Below are 24,625 nucleotides of genomic sequence, written 5' to 3' on the forward strand. Positions count from 1 at the left end.
GCTTAATCTTGCTTCCTTGGTGCTTGTGTAAGGTGAGAATTCTAGAACCTTAGCTAATTCCTTAATTGAGTATGTTAGGTATTGAATTTTGGGTATGTATGTGTGATATATGTGAATTAGGTTTGTGTATAAGTAAATTGGAGCTTGATTGTATACATTGGTGGTTTGGTGGTATTGGGTGCCATTACTTTGGAGATTTTAGATCCTTGGAACTGTGTTGGTGCCTCTTTGGTGGTGTTTCAGATTATACATAAAAATTGATCAATGTATGATTTAGGTTTCACGTATTTAATATATAATATTCTGTGAAAACTTAGGCTAGATGACCGCATGATAGGTTGGAATACATGAAAATGTTCGATGCTTAGCACCCTTGATGATTATTATGATGTGAATTGAATATGTGTTGGATGATTGTTGTGTATATTGGTAATATTATGTTAATTGGTGAGTTGGTGGTGAATGATAGGAAGATATGAAGTCATATATTGAGTACGTGGATATATGTTAATGTTGTTGATGAAAAATGATGAAATTAGGTTGAAATTGTGTAGTAACGAAGTATGATTGAAGGTGTTGTGATATGAACAATTTAGTATGGTGTTGGTGTGCTTTGATATATTGTTGAGTTGATTGTTGGTATAGAAGTTTGGATGTGAGTTTGGTTTTAATGAAAATTGAGGTTTGAAGGTTTTTATGTAAAACTAATTTTTTGCCAAACTTCGGTAAGCCATAACTTAGGTTCCGAACAACCAAATCATTCCAAACTTATTTTAAATGAAAATTGGGTCCGCGAAGTTTAAAAAATATTTTAAAACGAAAAAGTTATGCACGTCGGAAATTTGGAGTGCAAAGCTGAAAATTCTGTAGCATTAATCATTTTTTATGTTCTGCATAACTTGCGTACGCGACCACTGCACGCAACGTGACCAACCTATTTGGGTTGGGTATCTCGTGTACGCGAGCAGGGTGCTTGCATATGGTGCAAAATTTATAACCCACAAACTAACCGGCAAGTGCATCGGGTCGTACCAAGTAATACCTCAGGTGAATGAGGGTCGATCCCACAAGGATTGATGGACTAAGCAATAATGGTTAAATGATTTACCTAGTTAGACTAACAGAAAATGGTGTTTTGAGTTCAAATACATTAAATAGTAAATTCAGAATATCAGAAAGCAAGCAGTAATGGAGTTGTGAATAATATATGGAGAAACAGTTAAGGCTTCGGAGTTATCTATTTTCCAGATTGACTTTTCTTACTAACTATTTTAATCATGCAAGATTCAATTCATGGCAAACTATATGTGACTAAACCCTAATTTCTTAGACCTTTTTAGTCTCCTCTAACTCTCATTAACCGCCAATTCCTTGGTCACTTAATTCCAATTAGAGGGTGAAGTTCAATTCTAGTTATATGCCACAGAAATCCTAATTACCCAAATATAAGAGGATTATATGTCACGTATCCCGTTAAGTCCAGATAATTAGAAATTTAAGAGAATATGTTTTCAAGCTGTTGTTCAAGTAAAAAGCTTTTCCAAGTTATACAAGAACTCAATTAGAACAAGGGTCATACTTCCGTTCCACCCAAATTCATAAGATAAACAACGAAAATAATTCTTGAATTATAAATCAGTACATGAATTAAAATAGAAAAATAATAGTATCAATCCATATAATAGACAGAGCTTCTAACCTTAACAGTGGAGGTTTAGTTGCTCATAGTTCAGAGAGAAAACTAGAATTCTGAAAAACTGTAAAGTGCAGAATGAGGTCTGAGAAGAGATTCTAGCCCGAAGGGCTGATTCTTTTCCCTTTTATATCTAATCCTAATTAATTTAAAATATATTTCCTAAAACTAAAATAATATCTTTTTCTAATTATAAATAAAATAAAATTTTAATCAAAATAAATTAATTGATTCTCGTAGCCTTTAGAATGCATTGGGGACCACTCCTTCATTAAGGTCCACGCTGAACTTGAGAATTCCCAAGTTCAGCATGGAGGAGGCAGTGGCTAAACTCGTGCTTTTTTCTTGAGTCCACGCTGAACTTGGATTAACCTAAGTTCAGCGTGGAGTGATGCGCGCAAACTTTCTTTGGAGCTTTTGATCTGGCGCTAAACTTGGAGATCCTCAAGTTCAGTGTGGGGTTGTACGTATGAAATGGAAGAAAAGGGTATACTATTATATATCATTGGAAAGTTCTGAAAGTTAGCTTTCCAATGCCGCTAAAATCACGTCAATTGAACCTCTATAACTCAAGTTATTCTTGTTTGAGTGCAAGGAGGTCGGGGTTGACAGCAACATTCGCTTTCTTCCTTTTCTGCTAAAAAACTCCGTCAAATCCATCCAAATGCTACCTGAAATAAACAGAAATTGTAAAAAACTCAAAGTAGCATTCATAATGGCTAAAGATAATTAAATCTTGATTAAACTCAACAATTTGAATGCAAATTTACTAGGAAAAGATAGAAAGGATGCTCACGCATCAGCATATGCAGCATAGAGAATTGTACGCCCACGCGTATGCGTGACCTTTCAGTAAATGCACTCCCCCACGTACGCGTCGCGTAACCCCTGTTTTTAGCAAATGATATTTTTGTGTTTTAAACATAATTTTAAACCTCTAAACCTCTATTTTCACTCTATTAACCCTATATCTTAATAGTATGCCTAGTAGTGAGATGGAACTAGGAATAAGTGGTAACTTGGAGATGAAGAAAGTTTGTGAAGTGATGTTTTAGGTATGAGAAGGTAGGGTGAAAATGTGTATATATATATATATATATATATATATATATATATATATATATATATATATATATATATATATATATATATATATACTACTTGAATTATAAAACTGGCTAAAGAAAGGAATGAATGTTACATCTGAGTACTCTTTCTCGAAAGTGCGACCCCAAAAGATGGTGGAAGGTGAGGATCCCGTTCCTTCTTCCTCCTGGTATTGTAAAATCTCCCCCAGCGAGATGGTGGGAGGTTAGGATCCCCTCCTTTATTCCTCCTGTGTATATGAGAACGTACCTCTTGGGTAGATGCAAGGGTTGTGGTCTTGCCCCACTTGCTACAGGTTGGTTTGTATAGAGGCTCTTCGGGTAGACGCAAGGGTTATGGTTTCGCGCCACTTGCTCTGAGTTATGATGTGTTATGTGTAAAAATGCAATTATATGATGATATGGCCATATGAATGTTTATGAAATGTTAAAGAATGAATGTGAAATGATTATTTGAGATACGCGTTTTCCTGGGTAAAGTACCGTGGCTTGCCACCACATGTTTCAGGTTGAGACTCGATACTCTATTGACCCTACGATGTAAGAGTGACCGGACACTTATAAATTTGTGGGAAGGTTAACCACCATTGAGCAATTTTATATATATGATGAGAAAAAGTTATGCATAGACTCTTGGGGATGCGTGTCGGGGGACAGTCCAGGGTTTAGCAGCCGGACTTGTCGGGTTGGCTTGATAACCGACAGATGAGACTCATCAACCATAGGACATGCATGCATCATACGCATATTGTTTGAATTGCTTGCTTGTGCATTAATTGGGATTGCCTAAGTGATTATAATATGCTATTTGTTATATTTGTTATCTGTGTTACTTGTATTCTACCTGTGATTGTCATTATCTACTTGTTTGTCTTTGTAATTTCACCAGGAGATGGAGGAACAGAGGAAAGGCAGAGATATTTAGGATTCTAGTTCAGTTTTAGTTAGATTTAAGAAATTAGTTTAGTTTAGAAAGGCTTAGAGAACCACCTTGATTCATGGATTCTGTTTTAATTCTTTAAGGTTTATAATCTGAGTGTCGGTATTCTAGGATTGCCTTTGGCATTCCCAGGACCTTATATCTTATGTGCGTGGCACCTTTACCATGTTGAGAACCTCCGGTTCTTATCCCATACTATGTTGTTATTTTTCGGATGCAGGTCAAGAGGCACCTCGGTAGGCGTCTGGAGCTTCTGCAGCTAAGTGGTTTAATCTTGGGATTTTACTTTTGGTCTTTTGCTATATGTACATAGACTCTCCTCATATATATTTGTACCCTCTAGAGGTTTATGGAGAACTAGGGTTTTAAACATGTATTTTTGGGCTATGGGCTGTATATTTTGTATGTAAATATTCTCCGGCCAACCTTAGCTTCGCAGGATGAGTTAGGGGCTTGTTATTTTGTATTCTTAACCCTCCATTCCTATTTTCTGTTTATTTATGCCTTTGAACCTTAGTTTCTTCACACGCAAGTAATCTTGTTTCCGGAGCGTTGCGCTTTCTATTTTACGATATTTGTTTTATCTGTTTTTTTTAAAGCTCCTCGTATACGGTATCATTTTCAATATTATTATATATATTTTTATTTATAGAGGTCGTAGCGCCTCACTACCTCTGTTTTACATCCTAGGTGTAAAACTCCGTGTGGTAGGGTGTTACAACCATACCCTTGTGGTTAACATAAATCTCAACCATATTCACTTACGATTATGATAATCATACAATCAATAATCAACAGAACAAACACAATTAAGTTCACCAATTTCATCATAATCGCATAACCTAGGGTTTGAGAGAATAATACTTAATTTCACTAAAGATTCGCTACCTCAAAGTAATTAGCTGGAAGAAATTGTGAGGTTGGGTAATGGTGGCTGGCGGTTTCTCTGGTGCAGCTTCAGCGACCAACAGCAGCAGCGACAAGATGGCGGTAGTGGCAATTTGACACTCAGAGACTGCGACATAGACAAGGAAAGCAAGATGCAGGGATGGCGGCAGCAGCAATGACATTGGCAACTCCGGCAGCATCAGTTCCATGGAGTTAGAATGACAACCACAATAGAACAAGACAGATCAAATGTAAGCAGAAGAACAACGACAAAAGCACATGTGGCAGAGACTGTTACAGTGCAAAGAGGCGAAAGCAGCAGCGAAGTCTCATCCTCAAATCGGCGAAGGCAACAACAATGGGGACTGGGGAAGAAGCAGGGCACGGCGTAGGAATAGAAAAGGAAGAGGAAGAAGAAAAGAGAGGCAGATTCGATGATGGTGGTGCCGCAATGATGGTGGTGAAGGTGAAGCTCGATGATGGTGGTGATGGAGATGGAGATGATTGTGACTGGCTAAAAAGGAAGGAGAAGAAGATGAAGTAGAAAGGGGGAAGAAGAGGAGTTTTTTTTCCCTTCAGGAAAGAGGTTTTTAGTCTGAATAACCATTTGGAGTTACACATCAGCTTCAACCAATATCACCCTTGTAATCGTTTGTCAACCGATAATAGAAGTTGATTTGTCCATTTTAATGGATAAGGGTATGTCTCACGAAAAAAAAAGGCCTCAAATTTAAAAATTATTAAAGTGTACTTTGTCTCACGAGAAAAAAGTCAAAGGCAGAAAAGGATATTTACCCAAAAAATAATTAATGTTCTAACTCTTCTTATTTTTTTTTTTTTTTACTTTTTTAATGTTTTCAATGTCCTCAAGTAAATCAAAGCTATCAAGAATTTTCCTTCATCATGTTTTTTTGTATTTGTTAAAAGTTTCGTTTTGAATTACATAATTATTCTGAATTTTACAATGAAGAAGCATTTTTGTGAATGGAATAAAAAGTTGGTTAACCAAGCTTTTTAATGAGATTTTAAGGTCAAAGAAGATGCCTGATGAGTGGAGAAAGAGCACCTTGGTACCTATCTACAAGAATAAGGGGGATATACAAAGTTGCGGAAATTATAGAGGGATTAAGCTTATGAGTCATACTATGAAGTTATGGGAAATGGTGATAGAACGGAGGTTGAGAAAAGAGACACAAGTAACAGAGAACCAATTTGGATTTATGCCAGGCAGATCTACCACTGAAGCGGTATACCTATTAAGAAGGATGATGGAGAGGTATCGTATTAATAAAAAGGATCTACATATGGTGTTTATTGATTTGGAAAAAGCGTATGATAGGGTACCAAGGGAAGTCTTATGGAAGGTTTTAGAAAAGAGGAGAGTAAGGATCGCATATATTCGGGCAATTAAAGACATGTATGATGGGCCATAACTAGTGTGAAGACTCAAGGTGGTGTGACAGAGGAATTCCCTATTGGTATAGGATTACACCAGGGATCATCCTTAAGTCCATACATTTTCACATTAGTCTTGGAAGTACTCACAGAGCACATCCAAGAGCCTGTGCCATGGTGCATGCTTTTTGTCGATGATATCGTCCTTATGGGAGAGTCAAGGGAAGACCTAAATAAGAAGTTGGAGTTATGGAGAGAAGCTCTAGAAGTGTATGGTCTGCGCATAAGCCGTAGCAAGACGGAATATATGGAATGTAAGTTCAGTCTGAGAAGGGAAAACCCCAATATAGAGGTGAAGATTGGAGAAAACATCCTACGAAAAGTTAAAAGTTTTAAGTATCTTGGGTGCATCATACAGGATAATGGAGAGATTGAACAGGATGTAAATCATAGGATTCAAGCAGGTTGGTCAAAATGGCGGAGTGCATCTGGCTTTATATGCGACAAAAAAGTGCCTTTAAAACTTAAAAGGTAAATTCTATCGTACCGCTATAAGACCGGCTATGCTGTATGGTACGGAGTGTTGGGCGGCTAAAGGGGAACACGAACATAAGCTGAGTGTGACAGAGATGAAGATGTTGAGATGGATGAGTGGTCATATGCGATTGGATAAAATAAGAAATGAAGATATAAGGGAGAGAGTTGGAGTAGCACTCATTGTGGAAAAGATGGTTGAATCGCGTCTCATGTGTTTTGGAGGAGGGTGGATGAGATGGAAGATGGACAAAGAGCGAAAGGTAAAGAAAGACCTAAGAAGACCATCCATGAGGTGGTCAAACAAGATCTACATGTAAACAGTCTCTCTGTATACATGACAGAGCACAATGGCATCGTTTGATTCATGTAGTCGACCCCACTTAGTGGGACAAGACTTTGTTGTTGTTTGTTGTTGTTGTTGAATAAAAAGTTGTGTTTAATCTATTTAAAATGTTAATAAAATAAACATTTTCTTGAAAAGATAAAAAAATTTGCATGCTTTTAGGATTTGCACTTTTGTGTTGTTTTTTAAATTTCATTCGTTAAAAAAAAAAAAACGTACGCTTTAATATGCATAATGCATTCTCCGTTGAATAACCAAGTTCAAGGAATTGAACAACAAAAATGAAGGAATTATTTATCCAACAATGAGGCAAATAATGAAAAAAAATAATTGCTAAAAGAAACCACAAATATTACAAAAATAGCAACACATCTTCCTCTTTCTGCCTTAGATAACCAAACCGATCCAAACGGCAATGCCACCCAACACAATCGGAGCCCTGAAACTTGAAATTGAACCCGAATCATCGCTGGCCGGACCCTGCGAAGTTTCGGGCGAAGAACTCGCCGGCGCCGTCACTGGCCCGGCACTGCTAGACGGTATTGTCACTGGTGAATCTGCTGGAGCGGCCGAACTCGAAGGAATTCCCGCGGAAGACTCTGGTGTCGCTGCTGGAGAACTTGCCGGAACCTCTGTCACCGGTGGAGCACTCACAGGAGTCACCGCCGGAGTCTGAGCAGTCGGTGGAGGAGTAGCCGGAGACGGTACTGGTGGCGGAGACCCGTTCTTGGAAGGGCTTGGAGCCGGAGAAACCGATGACGGCGCCGGAGACTTCGAAGTAGGTGCCGCTGCCGGCGACAAAGAAGAAGAAGATGATGATCCGGATGGTGAAACTGCCGGAGACTGCGAAGTTGGTGACGATGCAGATGGTGGCTTCGCCGGTGAATGTGCCGGAGCAGGAGACGCTGGAGAATTTGCGGAAGACGAGTTCGGCGAAGGAGAAGGAGCATTATTTTCTGCGAGAACCGAAACGGAACCGGCAAACAACAAGACAGAAAGAAGGAACAGTGGAAGCAACAACAATCTCTTACTCAACATCTTTGGATTCCTTTTGAGATTCACCCTTTCGAGAAGTACAAGGATGAATGAATATGAATATGAATCTGTGGTGAGAGTGGAAGTTGGAAAGTGTTCTTGTTTGTTTTTTATTTTTGTGTTGAGTTGAGACTTGAAAGTACATTTGATGAAGTGAGAAATGTATATAGGTGGCTACTCCAATGAAGATTTAATGATTATCATCATGTGAAGATACATCATTTTGACCATTGGATGATAGATTGTAGGGCTTGATTTGATTTGAAGTAAAAGTGTTACTTTTATTTAAAATGTTGCTAAATAAATAAGTTACACTTTTTGAACAAGGATCATCATGAGAAGATGTTTTTGCCATCTTCATGGGAGTAGTTGCCATGTATATATAGTGTTAGCAAACTAAGTAAAATGTTACCGTTGTGATGGTTCACTGGCTATAGCCGGTAACATAGCCGTTGAGTAGTGGAGGGATATGACCTGCTGGGTTACAGCCTTACAGGGTTAATCGCCACTCGCCAATCGATGACTGGATGTGTCTGTTTATTAACATATAAGAGATTTTGTCGTCTTCGAATTACATTTCCAGGAATGAAATGAATTGGATTATACCTATTCATAATGTTATTATAACAGTGTCAATTATCCAGTAAGGGAGCTTGAAAGAAACTTTTGGAGGGGCAAAAATTTAACATGGAAATTATGTAATGATATTTAAATTAAAACTAATGCAAATGTCAACAAATTGGGGATTTATGACTTACGAAATATTTCTAGAAATTAAAAAACAAATAAAGCAATAACTTGTTAGTATTGGATTAAGTAGTATAACAAATTTTTGTTAACACTAGTTGCAACTTGAGATGTGATGTCACTTGTTTGTATCGTTTTAAGTCCAGTTTCTTCCCTAAACAATTGAACACTTATTATGGTGTGGATATTGGTGTTACCAAAAAAAGGTTTTAGACTATGGATGTTTTGAAGAAAAGATGAGAATAAGAAATGTTAATATATCACATATAAAATAATCTTTTACCCTCATGTATGAGTAACTTAATTTTATGTCTTAAAATTGATAGTCAATAGAGTATCAAATGATAAAACATGCTATATACATATATTAGATCTTTTTATAGTCAATATTATTTTGTTAAGAAAACAAGTGTGAGGGAATATGAAGAATTAGCCTCACATCGAAGAAAAATAAGTGAACAAATTATAAAATATAAAGCTTATTAACTTGACATTTTAAGATTTTGAATTGAATATGGTATTTTTTATCTTGTATTCTCTCTTAGTTTCTCTCCAAAGTCTCCCCCATGGATAATTGAGAGTTTCCCACGGTGCCACAAGATATTTTTATGATAACAGAATCATATGTATGGAATAAGAACAAATATTGTGGAGAGTATGTTACTTGATTGCAAGGTTAAGAATTATCAACTTAAAAACTGTCAAGCAACTCAGTGCCACAGGCCTACAGCCAAAAAATAAGGTTAAATAAAATATCTAGCATTGAAATAACATAAACCCACTGGCATAAAAACACATCAGTTCAATAGAAAACATAACAGAGCACATAGGATAACAAGCAGAGGTGTAAATTCACTTCCTTTAATGGTTTATACTTTCTACTTTTAAGAGGAAAATTCAACCCACATTTCTGATGGAAAAAAGCAAAGCAAAATTAATAAATGTAACTGTTTGAAATAGGATTTCTTTTAAAAGGGGGAGAAAAACAATGAATTAGGAAAGAACATGAGCCAGAGGCAATCATCTGAATGAATTTAAATGGACTCTACAAATAATATATTTCATGAAAAGGGACATATGAAAACAAGATTTACAACTCTAAATCTCTAATGCTTTAAGATGGGGGTACAAAATAGATGAGAAAAAAATAATCAAAAGTTAATGGACTTTCTTACTAACTATAATTCCTGAAAAGTCAGGAAGTGAGTGTGACAACAGACATAAACACAATGAAGCCCTCAAAATCTAAACATATGGATTCCATTTCACTAACTAAATAACAAGATAAGAAAACAAATCAGAACTTGAGCTGGATTGGACCTTTATTTAAAAAACACAAGTAAATATCAATATTTACATGAATCAAAACCCCCCAAAAAAAAAATATTTACATAACATCATGAAATACAAAACATGACTAAACCCCACCCAAAAAATAAAAAATCTACAAGACAGGATTATATACAACTTCTACAGCTTTGAGTGATTACCTTAATAGAATGGTTAGCTCTCTACATCATACACAATATTTGCATGCTCAACTAGTATACTAACAATATGTTAGGGAAACAAAACACCCAAAACAAAAAAGTGGGAAAAAAATGATACAACAGCGAGCCAATCAGAAACGGGGCACAATAGCAACATCCTGTGCTAAATCCTAATACATCAATCAAACATAAGTTCTAAGCAGTCTTCTACATTACAGACTTCAGCAAGTTAAACCCATTACATCAACAACTTCGGTTTTTCTTTTCATGTGCTAATAACTAAAACATAAACTCAAATCAAAAGCTAAAAAGTTCATAGTAAATGTTCCACTTCTCTTTGTAATAAAAAGGAGCAATACTGAAGGCTTGATTGTTGATCCCCCACAGCAACCCAGAGTTTGAATGACCAGTTTCCTTTCTCAACACATTTGTTCCTACATAACATAGGATAATAAAAAATAATCGAAATTCAGAAGGCATTAACATGAAGCAGCAAAATACAAGTTTAATTCTTATCAAGTGATTAAAAACCACAACAAAACAAAAAAAAAGTAGGCAGTGCAGTTCCACCAAAGCAATAACCTTTATGTTATGTCAAGTTTTGCCCTCTAAATCCACAAACAAACTACACCTTTCAGTTTCAGACAGCTGCAACCCAAGAATTTTTTGCCACAGAAATGCAAATAACTTCAAAATTTCTGGAAATGCTAAATGACTATCATTCTTGAAACAAATAAATAAATAAAACAATTCAAAAATCTAAGCCAAGAATTTAATGCTCCATTATTTGACACATGAATGTGTGACCATATGAAGACATTTTTCAACCATTCTCTCATATCCATGTCCCAAAGATCCTTTTGCCTTGTGTATTTCTCAAGAGAGCATCTCACGAAAAGAAAAACAGGGTTCACCAACTCTAAGAACCTATAATATTGCCGATTATTTTAAAGCATTAGTGTTTGTATATATATAATCTACTTAACACAATATCAGATGTCTTCCACTGAAATCAAATATACATACACATGTTCCACTAACCACATATCTAGCATTATTTTTTACCCAGCCAACCAATCAAAAATAGGAGAAAGGATAACTATAGTGAATTGCTTGGCTAGCTTGATACCATGTGATCACATAATCAAAAAATGAAAAATCGACCACATATTCAAGCATACTGTATGTATGTTCCTATAGCAAGCTTGTTACCAACATGCATGTATATATGCTCCTAACCAGAATGATTATATGCTTGCAAGTTATCATAAATTCCTGTAGTTTGCAGAAATTAACTAATAAATGAAAACATGAGAATCAGAGTGTTTTTAGCAGATGAAATACAAATTTACAATTAATCCAGAAATTAAGCATCCTGGTCTTGAAGAGGAGACATGCTTGATCATTAACTTATCATGACAAACAATCAAGTTTACATGGCATCACAAGAGCACATAGATTCAGGGAGAGAATCAAACACTACAGCCTTATACACGGGACTGGAGAACATATCCGGAATAGTACTAGAAAGATTTATTGAGAATATAGCTTACAGAAAGGCATAGGGGGGATTATGTGAATAAAGAAGAGCACAGATGAACAAAAGAAATAATGCAATGCAATTTTAACTAGAGAATGCAATACATGAAACTTTAAATTGAAAATTAATACTTGATTCCAATAGAACCTACAAATAAGAATTTGTTAGGCTTCTCGTTTGGATGTTACCACTTCATTTCTAGGTTTCCTGGGCTTTTATTGATAATTGACCTACATTTCAATGAGTTAATCTTACAGATGCTTATTCAACAGAATACTCAACACCTCTCTAGTCTATAGTCATCTACAGTTAAAACCAAGTCTTGGCAGACAATTAGTTGAGTTGAAGAAAAAGTAGACCGTATCAAGTCTGTAAAGGACATTAGCACTAAACTACTAGTAGTTAAAAAACGCAAATCAACCACATATGTCACAAGCTAAAATACCTCAGGCATATAAAGAATTATAGTACCAAAACTAACCTTCCTCGAAGATAACCAAAGCCATGCTCCTAACAAGAAGCAATCAGAACAAGTGATTGAAATGGAACAGATGCTCAACAACTTCTGGACCAGAGGAGCACAACCGAAGAATCCCAAAAAGGCACGTCAAACCATTACTTCTCAGTTACTATTCTTTCCTTCTGCAATGGAAAAATAATAAGGCAGCATATAAAACTACTCGGAGGTCATCCGCCTCCGCTTCCCATAATCAGCATCTCTGGGCCTAGAATGATGTTCCTCCTCTTGAGATAACCGTGATTTGCTGTGTGTCCTCGATGACCGCCCCCTTTCCCATTCATCATCATGCTCTGCTTCACGATCACGATACCTATGATGATCTGCATATTTGTCCCTGTCTTCCCTGTACCTGTCACGATCACGATCTCGTTCACGATCCCTTTCGCGGTCACGATCACGGTCACGATCGCGGTCTCTAGACTTTTCCCTATCACGGTCTCGAGATCTTTCTCGACCAATGTCCCTGTCATCACGATGCCTTCTTTCGGACCATTCATGATCATGTCCCACATCTTTTTCTCTGGGTGCATCTCTCTCATATCCTTGATCTCTATCATCCCTGTACCTCCTCTCAGATGTGCCAGACCAGTCCCTTTCCGAACCTCTATCTTTTTCCCTCATAGAATTAGGCCAGTTACTTCTATCATGACTTGCCTCACCATACTGATGATCCGATGCAGCTTCCTCCCCATAACTTGACTCTCCGGCCCTGCCACCACCAGGCTCTTCACCACCCCATCCACCCATATTGGGATCAGACCACATTCCCATATTAGGTCCATCCATACCAGCTCCAGGCATCATCCCCATGCCATTCACAGGCATCCCTCTTCCAAAAAAGGCAGGATTAACATGGGGTGCAGGCAAACCAACACCTCCAACACCAGGGAATGAAGGCAAAATGCCAGAGAATGGAGGTGTTGGAGCACCAGGAAAGCCTCCATAGGTACCCATTCTACCCATGGGACCACCAAATGCAGGATCAAATCCCTGATTCATCATTGACTGAGGATGCATCATAGGAGGCGTAGCACCCATGCCCTGTCCAAATCCATTCCCACCATTTCCCATTATACCTCTACCACCCATACCACCTCCTCGATTCCTCATAGGATTAACAGGCCCCCTATTACCCATCCCAGGATTATTCCCTCTCCAGTTACCCCTTCCATAACCTCTATTTGCATCTCCCCCTTGGTAGTTACCGCCAGTTGTAATATTACTCCCAGCAGGCTTAGCCCCTGCCTCAGCAGGCCCCCTCCTTCCCTGAGGAGCTGCTGTTTGGTTCATCTGCTGGTTCCTATTCACCTGAGCCTCACCCATTTTCTTAACTGTAAAAGGCGAAGCATAGGCAACAACACAAGGCCTTCCATTAAACATATGCCCATTCATGCCTTCCTTACAGGCAGTGGCAGCTGCAGGATCATAAAATTCAACCTGGCAATACCCTTTAGATTTCCCACTAGCTTTCTCATCGAAAAACTTCACCTCCTTGAGAGGGCCGTACTTACAGAGCTCAGCCTCCAGTTCAGCATCGGTAGTCCACCAATGCAAATCACCCACAAACAATATGGTACCTCCACCGCCGCCGCCACCACCAGCAGCAACAGCACTTCCAGCACCCACCGGGCCACCAGGTCCAGGTCCAGGTCCAGGTCCACCAGTGTTAATAGTATTAACTACACCCACACTGTTCCCGATCCCATTCCCACCAATCCTATTAACATCTCCTCCAGCTGCAACTCCAACACCGCCACCACCACTTTGCCTGGCCAAACCCTCATTCCCAACGGAGCCAACAACACCACCACCACCACCATGAGGCTGCTGTCCAATCCCTTGCACCGCAGAAGCACCACCACCACCAACACCAGCACCATTTCCACTCCGATCCTCAATTTCACTCACTTTCCCAGATGGCTGACCCAACTCAACCCTAATTCCAGATCCACCAGTACCCTGTTTTGCACCCAAATCATTCCCTCTAAACCCCTGATTCTGAAACCCAGAAACCCTAGAACCACCATCCACAGCCCCACCACCACCACCACCACCGGGTCCCTCACCACCACCACCTACACCAGGAATCGAAACCCCAGCGACAGCTTCTTGTTGGGGCTTCTTGCTGTTGTCCTGAACGGCATCGTCGTTTCGAAACGCTAGATCGTCGTTTTTACGCAGCGATTGGAGGAAGCCCTCACCGACATTGACGTCGTTGTAAAGGTCCTCGTAATCGTCGTCTTCCTCGCCCAAGAAACCCTCGTCGGCGACGGCGGATATAGCCTCGTTACGGTGGAACTGATCCATGGGATCCCCGCCTTCGCCTTCCTCCATTCTTGAGTTATCTTGCAATCTGTCGAGAGAGAGAGAGAGAGAGAGAGAGAGAGAGAGAGAGATTATTGTTAGGGTTGAGAGTGGAAAAAAAAGGAATGAGATCAAAACGCACGTATTGATAGAGAGAGAAAGAGATCTTACCAGAGAGTGCAAAGAAGAGAGAGCATGCGCAGTGTGTTGAAGAAGAAGAGAAGAGTCGGGGAGACTCAAACCCTAATCTGGAAAGTTGTCAACTAATCTAATCCCTTTTTTAATGTTTTTTCCGGTCCAAAGAGCGAACAACTGAACATCATAGTTTTTCGAACCGTAATTGAGCTGATCATAATTAAAGAAAAATAAAATTAAAATTAAAAATTAAAATGTATGGTTTTATAAATATATTAATAAAAATTAAATATTAATTTTTAGAATATTTTAATAAAATATTTTTAAAATATTATTTTTAATATTTTTAAAAAATAAATTATTTAGAATTAAAACTTATATTAAAATTAATTAATAAAATAAAATGAGTATCATCTTAAAAATACAATATCATTTGGATGAAGAATTAATAAAATTTTACAACTTATATAATGAAATAATTAAAAATAATATAAAATTTTAATTAAACTAAAATTAAACATTGAAAAAATAAATTTTATTTTTTATTTTAAATTATTATTTATGACATATAGTTCACAAATATTTATGTATTATTTTATAAAACCTAAAATAAAATTAAAATTAAATCTAACATTAAAAATATTGTTATATTTACATGCATATTAATAAAAATTAAATATCAAAATTAAAAAATAATTTAATAATTTGAAAGCTGACAATTTCATAATAGAATACTAACATTTTTAATTACAAATATAACAAAGAAATAAGTAGCTAATAATTTATTTTAGTGGCTGAATATTCTTTTTAAAACTGTACTACTTACCATTTAGCCAATATATCTGCTGGCATCTCATATTCATATCTAAATCGAAACTCGGCAGTTTCATTTCTTGTTTGCTAAACTAATATCCTAGCATCTGCTGATAAAGCTATTCCAATAAGATAAAGTAAAAGTGAACTTCAGAATATATCATTTTTTTTTGGAAAATTATCCCGTATGGCACTCGAAATAGTGGAATATGATATTTCTTTGTACTAACAAGTATAGTTGTCAGAATCGAACCGGTGATCAAACCGGTCAGGTTACTGGATCATTGGATTACTGGTTCAATCGGTGGGTCACTGGTTGAACCGGTTAACCCGATTCCACATAAGTAAAATGTATAAAATAGCTAAAAACTTAAAAATTAACAGTTAAAAAATATATCTCCAATAACATTTTAATAAATATTAAATCTCAAATCCTAAAAATAAGTAGTAATATGAGAATAAACATAAAATTTAGTACTATTAGTCTATTACATGAACAACTCAATTTAACATAATGAAAATAACAATTCATGGATTATATCCAAGGAGTAACTTCAAAGTCTGGATATCTTTCTTCATCTGACAAATCTGGAGCTACATGTTGATTGGTTTCATTCTGATTTGCATTTTCCACAGAAGTATTATTAGCTTCACCATCATCTCGATTGTCTTCCAGATTCAATTCATCTAGCATTTCAATAATGTTTCACAAATCATAATCAATAATAAGGCAAAATATTTGGTTAAAGCATTACAAAATCATCCCTAACAACAACATACCCAAATCATCTAAAGCTGATTGAAGAGACATATTTGCAAGATCATTCCGTAAAGCATCAACTTCTTCAGGAGTTAAAAATGGTGGTGAATCTTCCATTATCCATTCCGAATGATCCTCAAATGCATCAAGACAAATTGGATCATAACTTTGCTTTCTCATTCGGTTCCTATGTTATCAATTAACTTGATTATTCTTATTATGACTAAAAATTTTAAATAATGCCTTCAAGAAAGAATAATAAAAAGTACCTTTGTTGTAGCCTTAAGTTGTAATGAACATAAACAAGATCATTAAGTTTTTGATGCTCTAACCGATTCCTTTTCTTTGAGTGAATGTGTTCGAAAATGCTCCAGTTACGCTCACAACCTGAAGAACTGCAAGTTTGACTCAAAACACAAATTGCTAACTTTTGCAGGTTTGGTGCTCCACATCCATAAAATTCCCACCATTGATCTTAACATAAAAAGAAAACAATCACAATCATAAAAATCAAATCTTAAACATATCACAATCATAAAAAACTAATTTTAATACAAAATTTATCAGGCATCACTGTGCTTCGCTCACGTATTGCAGACTGTCTCCCAAAGTCTCCTTCAGCATTCTTAAAGATTCTCTTCTCACTTGTCAATTTAGTAATCAAATCAGCATCACCGTAAGCATATCTCTCAATCACATCTAATAGGCCAGAAATTGTTTCTTTGTGCTTGTCAAATTCTGCAGAATTAAATTGAAAAGCTGGATTTAACCAATAACCAGCAGCATGAAGGTTTCTTTTAAGTTGTAAATCCCAACGTGAATCTAAAATCTTCAAATAAGGTTCAACAACCCTCTTTCTTTTTTGAAACCTCTTCACCATGTCTTCCCTAGCCTTATACATAGCTTGATAAAGGAAACCCATTGCAGCTCTATCTTCACTATCCACAATACGCAATACATGAACAAGTGGCTCCGTAAGCTTAACAATATCAGTGCATTGATTCCAAAATTTAGAATCTAAGACTTGATCCACAAACTTTTTTGCTTTGGCTTCTTTAGAGTAAGCTGAACTTGTCTATTCTCTAGATGTCACCATAGCTCTCAATGCATCCTTTTGAGCTAAAATACTTTGCAAAGCAATGAAATTAGTGGCGAATCGAGTTGGAGCTGGACGAAGTATTTCTCGGCCGCCTGTGAACTGCCTCATCAAGTACAAAGGATGGCAGTGATTATAGATATACTTCGTAATCATTGAAGCTTGTGACACAGTTTCAGTCACTTCCACAAACTTTCCAATATCCTGCAACATCAGATTAATACAATGTGCCGCACAAGGAGACCAATACAATCTAGGAAACTCTGATTCCAACAACCTTCTAGCAGCAACGTAATTTGCAGCATTATCCGTCACTACATGTACAACATTCTCAGGACCAACAAATAACACAACATCCCTAAGCAACTTAAACAAAGCCTCAGCAGTTTTCGAGATATGAGAAGCATCAACTGACTTTAGGAAAACAGTTCCTTTAGGGCAATAAACCAAGAAATTAATTAAAGTACGCCTACAACGATCAGTCCATCCATCAGCCATGATAGTACATCCAGTTTGTTTCCAAATCACACGATAACCTTCAATCATCTTCTTTACATCTTCAACCAATTTACTCAACAAATATCCACGAACTCTTTGGTAATTTGGCCCTTTATACCCTGCACCCATATTTGCGATAGCATCGATCATCGGCTGATAATAAGCTGAATTAACCGCATTGAATGGCACAGAGGCATCCATCATCCATCTTGCAATAGCAATATCACACTTCTCCACAATTTCTTTGCTTTTGAGAACACTTTTAATACTTGGTTGAGCTCCAGGTGTTGCTGCTGGTGGAAAAAAGGATTGTAGTCCCTTGAGTTGTTTTCCAACTCCCTTTCTAGAGCTAGGTGCTGGAATTCTTGATGCTTGTTGTTGTCGCATCTCATTACGTTCAATCTCATCAAATTCCCTTTCAACGTCATCACAAGCACCATAACTTTCTGCATATTCTTCTTGAGTTTTCCTTTTCTTGGTTCGAAGATCTTCAATATTTTGGGAGAATTGGTGTCTCACCGCAGCTGGCACCTTTCGACATGCCTCAATATCTCCACCTTTTTCAGCCAAATGATGCTTAACCCGATCAATTCCTCCACCCCTAATAAGCTTCTCGCAATAAATAAATACCAGAGCAGTTTTTCCTTTATCCAAAACTTGTTTACAATGGCCCCATGCAGGATCAGTTTTTCCTCTGTTACTATTTTTTTGGGTTCCAATTGTTGGATCAGGAGTTGATCCTTGTTCCTGAGAAGTTGGTGTTGGTGTTTCTGATGGTGTATTTGATGAAGCCATCCTAAATTCCTAATCAACCAGGGTCCAGGACTAAATGACTAACAATACACAACAACAATCCACTAACTACTAAGAATAATATCCAACAGCAACCAACAATTCACAAATCACAATCAACAAACTGAAGTACTGAACAGAAATAAAAAAAAATCAAGAAACATGAGAGATCAAACAGAAAAAACATGTGGAAGTGTTCATGTTCTCATCTGCCCACATACCAAAATCAAACAGAAATCAAACTATCAAACATATGTGAACCACCAATTAAAAAATTAACTTCAAACATATGTAAACTATCAAACATGTTCTCATCTGCCCGCATACCATAATCATTAATCAATTAACTTCAAAAATTAAAAAATTAAAAATACTTACCTGCACGGCTGGACCCTGGACCTGGAGGGATGGAGCGACGAGCGTCGAGCAGAGAAGAGGGAGACCTGGAGCGAGGAGCGACGAGGAGGCGACTTCAATGTTCAATCTTCGATGGACGGGGTGAGTGGCGCACTGCTCTGGATGCGGTGGTGAGGTGAGTGCCGCGTGGTTGAAGGCTTGAAGCTGACGGGGCGACGGGGCGACGAAGTGGCTGAAAGCCTGAAGCTGAACCAGAGTAGGCGAATAGCAGGGGATGGAGTCATGGCGCCATAGTGATGATGATGGTGGTCTCTCAACTCAAACCGTTTGGGTATGGGAACTTGGGAAGGGAAAGTGGGAAACAGGGGAAGGGGATGGAGGCTAGGGTTACATCGTTGAAACGCAGCAGCTCTGCGCTTTTGTTTTTTGTTTTTTTTTTAAAGAAATGACGTCGTTTTCCATCGCAGAAAAAAAAAATTTGAACCGGTCTGGGTTAAACGAAACCCGCCGGTTCATCGGTTCTGATAAAACCCGGCCGGTTCAATACAGGTCTCGCCGGTTCAACTCCTTCTTCGGTTCGATGCCTCACCCGGACCGGTTATAGCACCGGTTCGTTGGTTTTCCGGTCCGATTGGCCGGGTCGGTCCAGTTCTGACAACACTGCTAACAAGTAGCCTTAGACAAATTTGTCATGTAGTGAAATTTGAAGGAAAAAACTAACCTTTTTAATGAACGGAAAATGTGTTAGATGATAAAGAAAGTGTACCGTGGCTAAAAAAAAATATGCTAAATAGATACGTATTTTTCATATATTTTTATATATATAATTATATATTGCGAATATATACCTATATTATCTATTAAACATATTTTAATAATTTATGTAATTATTTCACGTGGATTTTATCATTATGATATGGATAATAAGATGAAAAATAAATATTAATAATTTAGATAGATTAATAATAATAATAATAATTTTCATTGAAAAAAATTTAATGTATCTTATTTATTAAATTAAAACACATATAAATATGATTATTAAATTGACTCACAATATGATTATTATTTATGGTTATAATTATTAACATTTGTCAATAATAGAATATTTAATAAAAAAATAATACTGAAATTTTTTTTGGCATCCAACTATTATGATAATTACTTCATGTTATCATGTCTTTGAGAATTTTTGTTAAATAATAATTTTAATTGGCAAATTTAGTTTGATTTGTTTACTACTCGTTTAGTGTTTAAAATTTATAAGTTCATATACTAACAAGTATTTTAATATATTTTAAAGTATTATTTAATTATTATTTTGATAATTAAATTATAAAGTTTGATTTGATCAAATAAATCATCTAAATGAAATTTGAATTTATTTTAAAGATTACTTGAAAGTTAAAACATGCAAATATTTTTGCTTATATATCAACTAATATTTTTACTCGTGATAACATTATGGGAATATAAATTTTTAAAATTACGGTACATTTTATTCTGACAGTACAGATTATGCATAGCACAAAAGATTTATAAAATCAAACTACTTTTACGAAAAAAAGTCCTAGGTCAACAAAAGTCTCTGGCTAAGTACACCAAGGTATCTGTAGATAAAAAATCAAATAATAAGATTTTTAGTTATTATTTTTATATGAAAAGTCTAATTTTTTATTAATAATTAATTTTAACATTCGTTATCTAAAATTTAAAATAATTTAACATGTATGCTTTTACATTTAATTAGGTGTTAATTATTAAGTTTGTTGCACAAATAAAAATAATTAATTTTTATATTTGCTATTTAAAAATAATATTTTTTCTCTCTATGTATATAAAAATATAATTAGATATTAGTATAAAAAAGTTATATTGATAGTTATAAAATTAACTCAAAATTAATATTTTTAAAACAATTGATGAATCTTGATTTTAACTTTTAATTATAACATTAGTATTCTCTCCAAATTATATGTAATAAATATTTGAAAGAAATAAATATTTGAAAGAAGAGAAATGAATATATAGATTAAAAAATAAGCGGTGAAAATTTAAAACTAAATAAAAAACTAAAAAACTATATATGTATATAATAACACTAATAATAATATTTTTATTTAAATTATATTATTTTGTTCATTTTATTTTCTGTAGAAGAGAAAAATAGAAAAAATAGAGAATGAGAGAAAAGAGAGAGGAAAATAAAGATGAAAAATGAGAGTGAAAGTGAGAGTTTGTTAATTTTGAAAGAAAAAATATTTATTTTAATTATAAAAAAATATCCAATGACATATTTTGATTTGTCAAATTATTAATATAAAATATAAATTATATATAGAATAAAAATAGTAGAGAGAAATAGAAAAATGGAGAGAGGTAGATGAGAGAATTTAGAAAGGGAGTTTATTAATTTTGAAAAAAATGTTTTCTCTCAATTGTAATAAGAGAGTGTCATGTGACACATTTGATTGTTAAATTAGATAGTAATACTAATATATGATACATAATATAGGTATATTTTAATTTTAATTTTAATGCAATTAAAGAATGTCATGTTGCACATTTTAATTGTCAAATTAGTAATTAGTCATTTATATTGATAATGATATATAAAATAGATAGAGTGGTTGAAGGAAGAAGATAAATAGAGGAATGGAAGAGGGAGGATAGGAGAATTCTTTAATTTTGGAGGCAAAGATTTGAATTCAATTGCAATGAGATTGGTTGTAAAATTAATAAGGAGAAGAGAAAAATTTCTTAATTTTGGAGGGAAAGATTTGATTCTAATTGTAATGAGAGAGTGATATGTGACACATTTTGGTTATAAAATTAGAGATATATAATAAGTAATAGATATTTTGCTATAAAAAAATTTCAAGCCTTTTATAATTTATTTTTTTCACATCAATCAAGCAATCAAAACTCAATATATAAAATTTTACTTTATTTTATTAAATATTTTTTCTCTCTCCTGATTATCTATCTTTCAACAAATTATAAATCGTGCAATATTAAAAACTAAAATTTATTAGATATAGTTAGATATCATATTTTTTATTTTAAAATTTTAATTTGAAGGTAATTTTTTTTTATAAAATTACAACTTTTAATACTTAAGAGGCCAAAATATGTTTAAAATATATAATATATTCGAGGGTTATTCAATTTATACATATTTATGTGAATTTATGAAATTTACTCAAATTCATCTTAACTTATTTAAATTTAAATTATTAATTATTAAATTTATTTATTTTATTAATCTAAATTCATAAACTTGTAAGAATTTAAAAGTTAACTCGAGAATTTAACAATTTTACTTTTTAAAAAATAAAATCCGTAAAAGCAAATTAAGAATATATTAAATCAAAATTTACAAAAAAAATTATCAATTTAGTCTCAAAAGATAAAAGATTAACAAAATGATATATGAAAATAATATTATTTAATTGTTAATATTAAATACATACTTTAATTAAGATAGACTCTTTAGTGAACAAATTTATATACTAAAAACAAAAATAAAAAAACATATATTACACTATATATATTGAAAATAGTTTTAAACTTGTAAAAAAATCTTAATAATTAATAAAAATTGTGAGAAAGAGTTGAGATTTACAAGGTAAAAAGAATAACTTAATTAATTTAATTTAAAGTGCAAAAAACAACACATTTAAACTATTTAATGTAGCGTTTGAAAAATAGTTCAGATAAAAATAAAATATAAAAAATATATTTAACGTAAAATACAATTTTTTGTAGTAGGATCCAAAATATTTTTTTTTCTTTGGTTCAGTTTGTGTATATTTCACTTATATAAGTGAAATATTTAAGTAAAATATTTTTACATATTTTTCATATATAAAATTGCAAAATATGACTAAAATTTTTAATATATATTTTGTTATTTTGTTAGTGAAATATGAAAATGATATATAAAATAATAAATTTTAAGATTTTTCACAAATTAAAAAATTTTTAGAGAAATAAAAAAAGGAGCAAAATTAAATATTCTAACATTATTTTCCAATGATTTTTTAATAAACTTTTAATTCTATAAAATTCATGATAACATATGTATTTAAGAGTTAATTTAAAAAAATAAAAAATAAAGTTTTTGTTCGGTAAGTCGGGTACCGGACGGTTCGGGTTGGTGCTTCGATTGATTAGATGGGGTTCGCCTGGTTCTGGTCTGCTGAGGATGAGTGGACGATGTCCCGAGCACTTTGTGTGAGGGGGGTCACCTGCAAAGACACTCTAACGCTCAAGTCAGTGAAGTGTGCAAGCGAGTAAGGGTTGAATGGTATGTAACGTACCTTTTTGGGGAAGGGTAGGTCCTTCCCTATATATATCGTGTCAGAGGTGGGCCCTGTAGGGACAGGCCCACCTTCTTCGAAGCCTCCCTCGCACAGCTGTGGCGAAGCTGTCAAGGACGCGTGTCCGAGTCGGCATCTGAGCATCTCACTCCCGACCGTTCGGGTCGGGTGCTGCCCGGGTCAGGCCGGCCCGTAAATTGTTTGGGCCAGGCCGTAACAGTGCCCCCGACGCGCTAGCAACGACCGTGAGGATCGTTGGTGGCGCGTCATCTCCCCTCTCGTGCGTTGTCGTCAGGTCGGCCGTCCGTGGGGTGGACGTGCCTCTTGTGCGCGTGTCTGTTCGTTGTTGGAACGACCGTTTGTCGCCTCGTTCTTCGTGCAGGGTATTTAATGCTCATAATGGGCTGGAAAATCCCGTATGCAAAGACTATTTTGCCCCCAGGTCTTTTGCGCTTCCTGTGTGGCAGTTTTAAACAGTTTTTGCTTTGATCTTTCCCTTTACACTCTTGCTACTACTATCTCCCTACTATCTCCTTCTTCTTCACTCAGAAAATCTCAGAGCTTCGTTCTAGCATCTCCGTGCATCTTTCCTTCTTCCTTCTCAGTTTTCGCAACCGATTCGGGTAATCTTTGATCCTTTCTCTTTTCTGCTTCATTGTTGCATGTTTGCTGTTTGCATTTCTCCGTGTTCTTGCTGTTTTCGTTTGGTTTTTGTTGCTAGATGACTTTCTAGTGCCAAGTAGATGCTTTAGGGGAGGGGTACCATTCCAGGGTAGGCTTTTAGGTAGCTTGCATGATAGATGACTTTAGCCATGCTTGATCTTAACTGTCGGATAGGATGGACATAGTTTCTGGGTTTTTCCTGGATTCCCGACCTCATAGACTAACGGAGTGGTACCCCCACTGTAGGTATGCCTCGCATCGTTTCCCGGGCTTCTTCTTCCGCCGCGAACTATGACATCTACGCCTGGGTGACTAAGGATTTGAAGGATTCGCCAAATCAGATGGACCTGGAGGAGTTGACGGAGTTTCGGCAAGCCGAGTATCTGTGCGGTGGGATAGACGAGGAAGCCAATTATGACGTCTTCATCCCTGCTCCCCATGAACGGCTATACGAGATTAATTTTCACTCCCCCCGGGTTGCCGACTGGATTTTTTTTTACAAAGCCATGTTCACCCAGGTGGGCGTTCGCATACCGTTTTCCGACTTCCAGATGTCGCTTCTTAATTGGATATCCGTGTCACTGTCGCAGCTTCATCCGAATAGCTGGGCCGCTATTCGCTGTTTCGAGATAGTTTGTGAATATCTTGAGC

General features: G+C 35.7%; 2 protein-coding genes across 2 annotated transcripts; both read right to left on the minus strand.

Moving 5' to 3' along the window:
* Positions 1-10,141: 10,141 nt before the first annotated feature.
* LOC112720136 (uncharacterized) lies at positions 10,142-14,856 on the minus strand. Its single transcript, XM_072206416.1, has 3 exons — positions 14,710-14,856; positions 12,196-14,587; positions 10,142-10,608 (listed from the first exon to the last, which is right to left on the minus strand). The coding sequence occupies exon 2, from the start codon at positions 14,566-14,568 to the stop codon at positions 12,391-12,393; it is 2,178 nt and encodes a 725-aa protein (XP_072062517.1). The 5' UTR covers positions 14,569-14,587; positions 14,710-14,856; the 3' UTR covers positions 10,142-10,608; positions 12,196-12,390.
* Positions 14,857-16,021: 1,165 nt separating this feature from the next.
* Positions 16,022-24,125, minus strand: LOC112720918 (uncharacterized). Its single transcript, XM_025772011.1, has 7 exons — positions 24,075-24,125; positions 19,011-19,235; positions 17,340-18,644; positions 16,835-17,225; positions 16,516-16,720; positions 16,267-16,433; positions 16,022-16,173 (listed from the first exon to the last, which is right to left on the minus strand). Exons 1-7 carry the CDS (start codon positions 24,123-24,125, stop codon positions 16,022-16,024), a joined length of 2,496 nt encoding a protein of 831 aa, XP_025627796.1.
* Positions 24,126-24,625: the final 500 nt, after the last annotated feature.

The sequence above is a fragment of the Arachis hypogaea genome, chromosome 11 (assembly GCF_003086295.3).
Source record: "Arachis hypogaea cultivar Tifrunner chromosome 11, arahy.Tifrunner.gnm2.J5K5, whole genome shotgun sequence".
Taxonomy (NCBI): domain Eukaryota; kingdom Viridiplantae; phylum Streptophyta; class Magnoliopsida; order Fabales; family Fabaceae; genus Arachis; species Arachis hypogaea.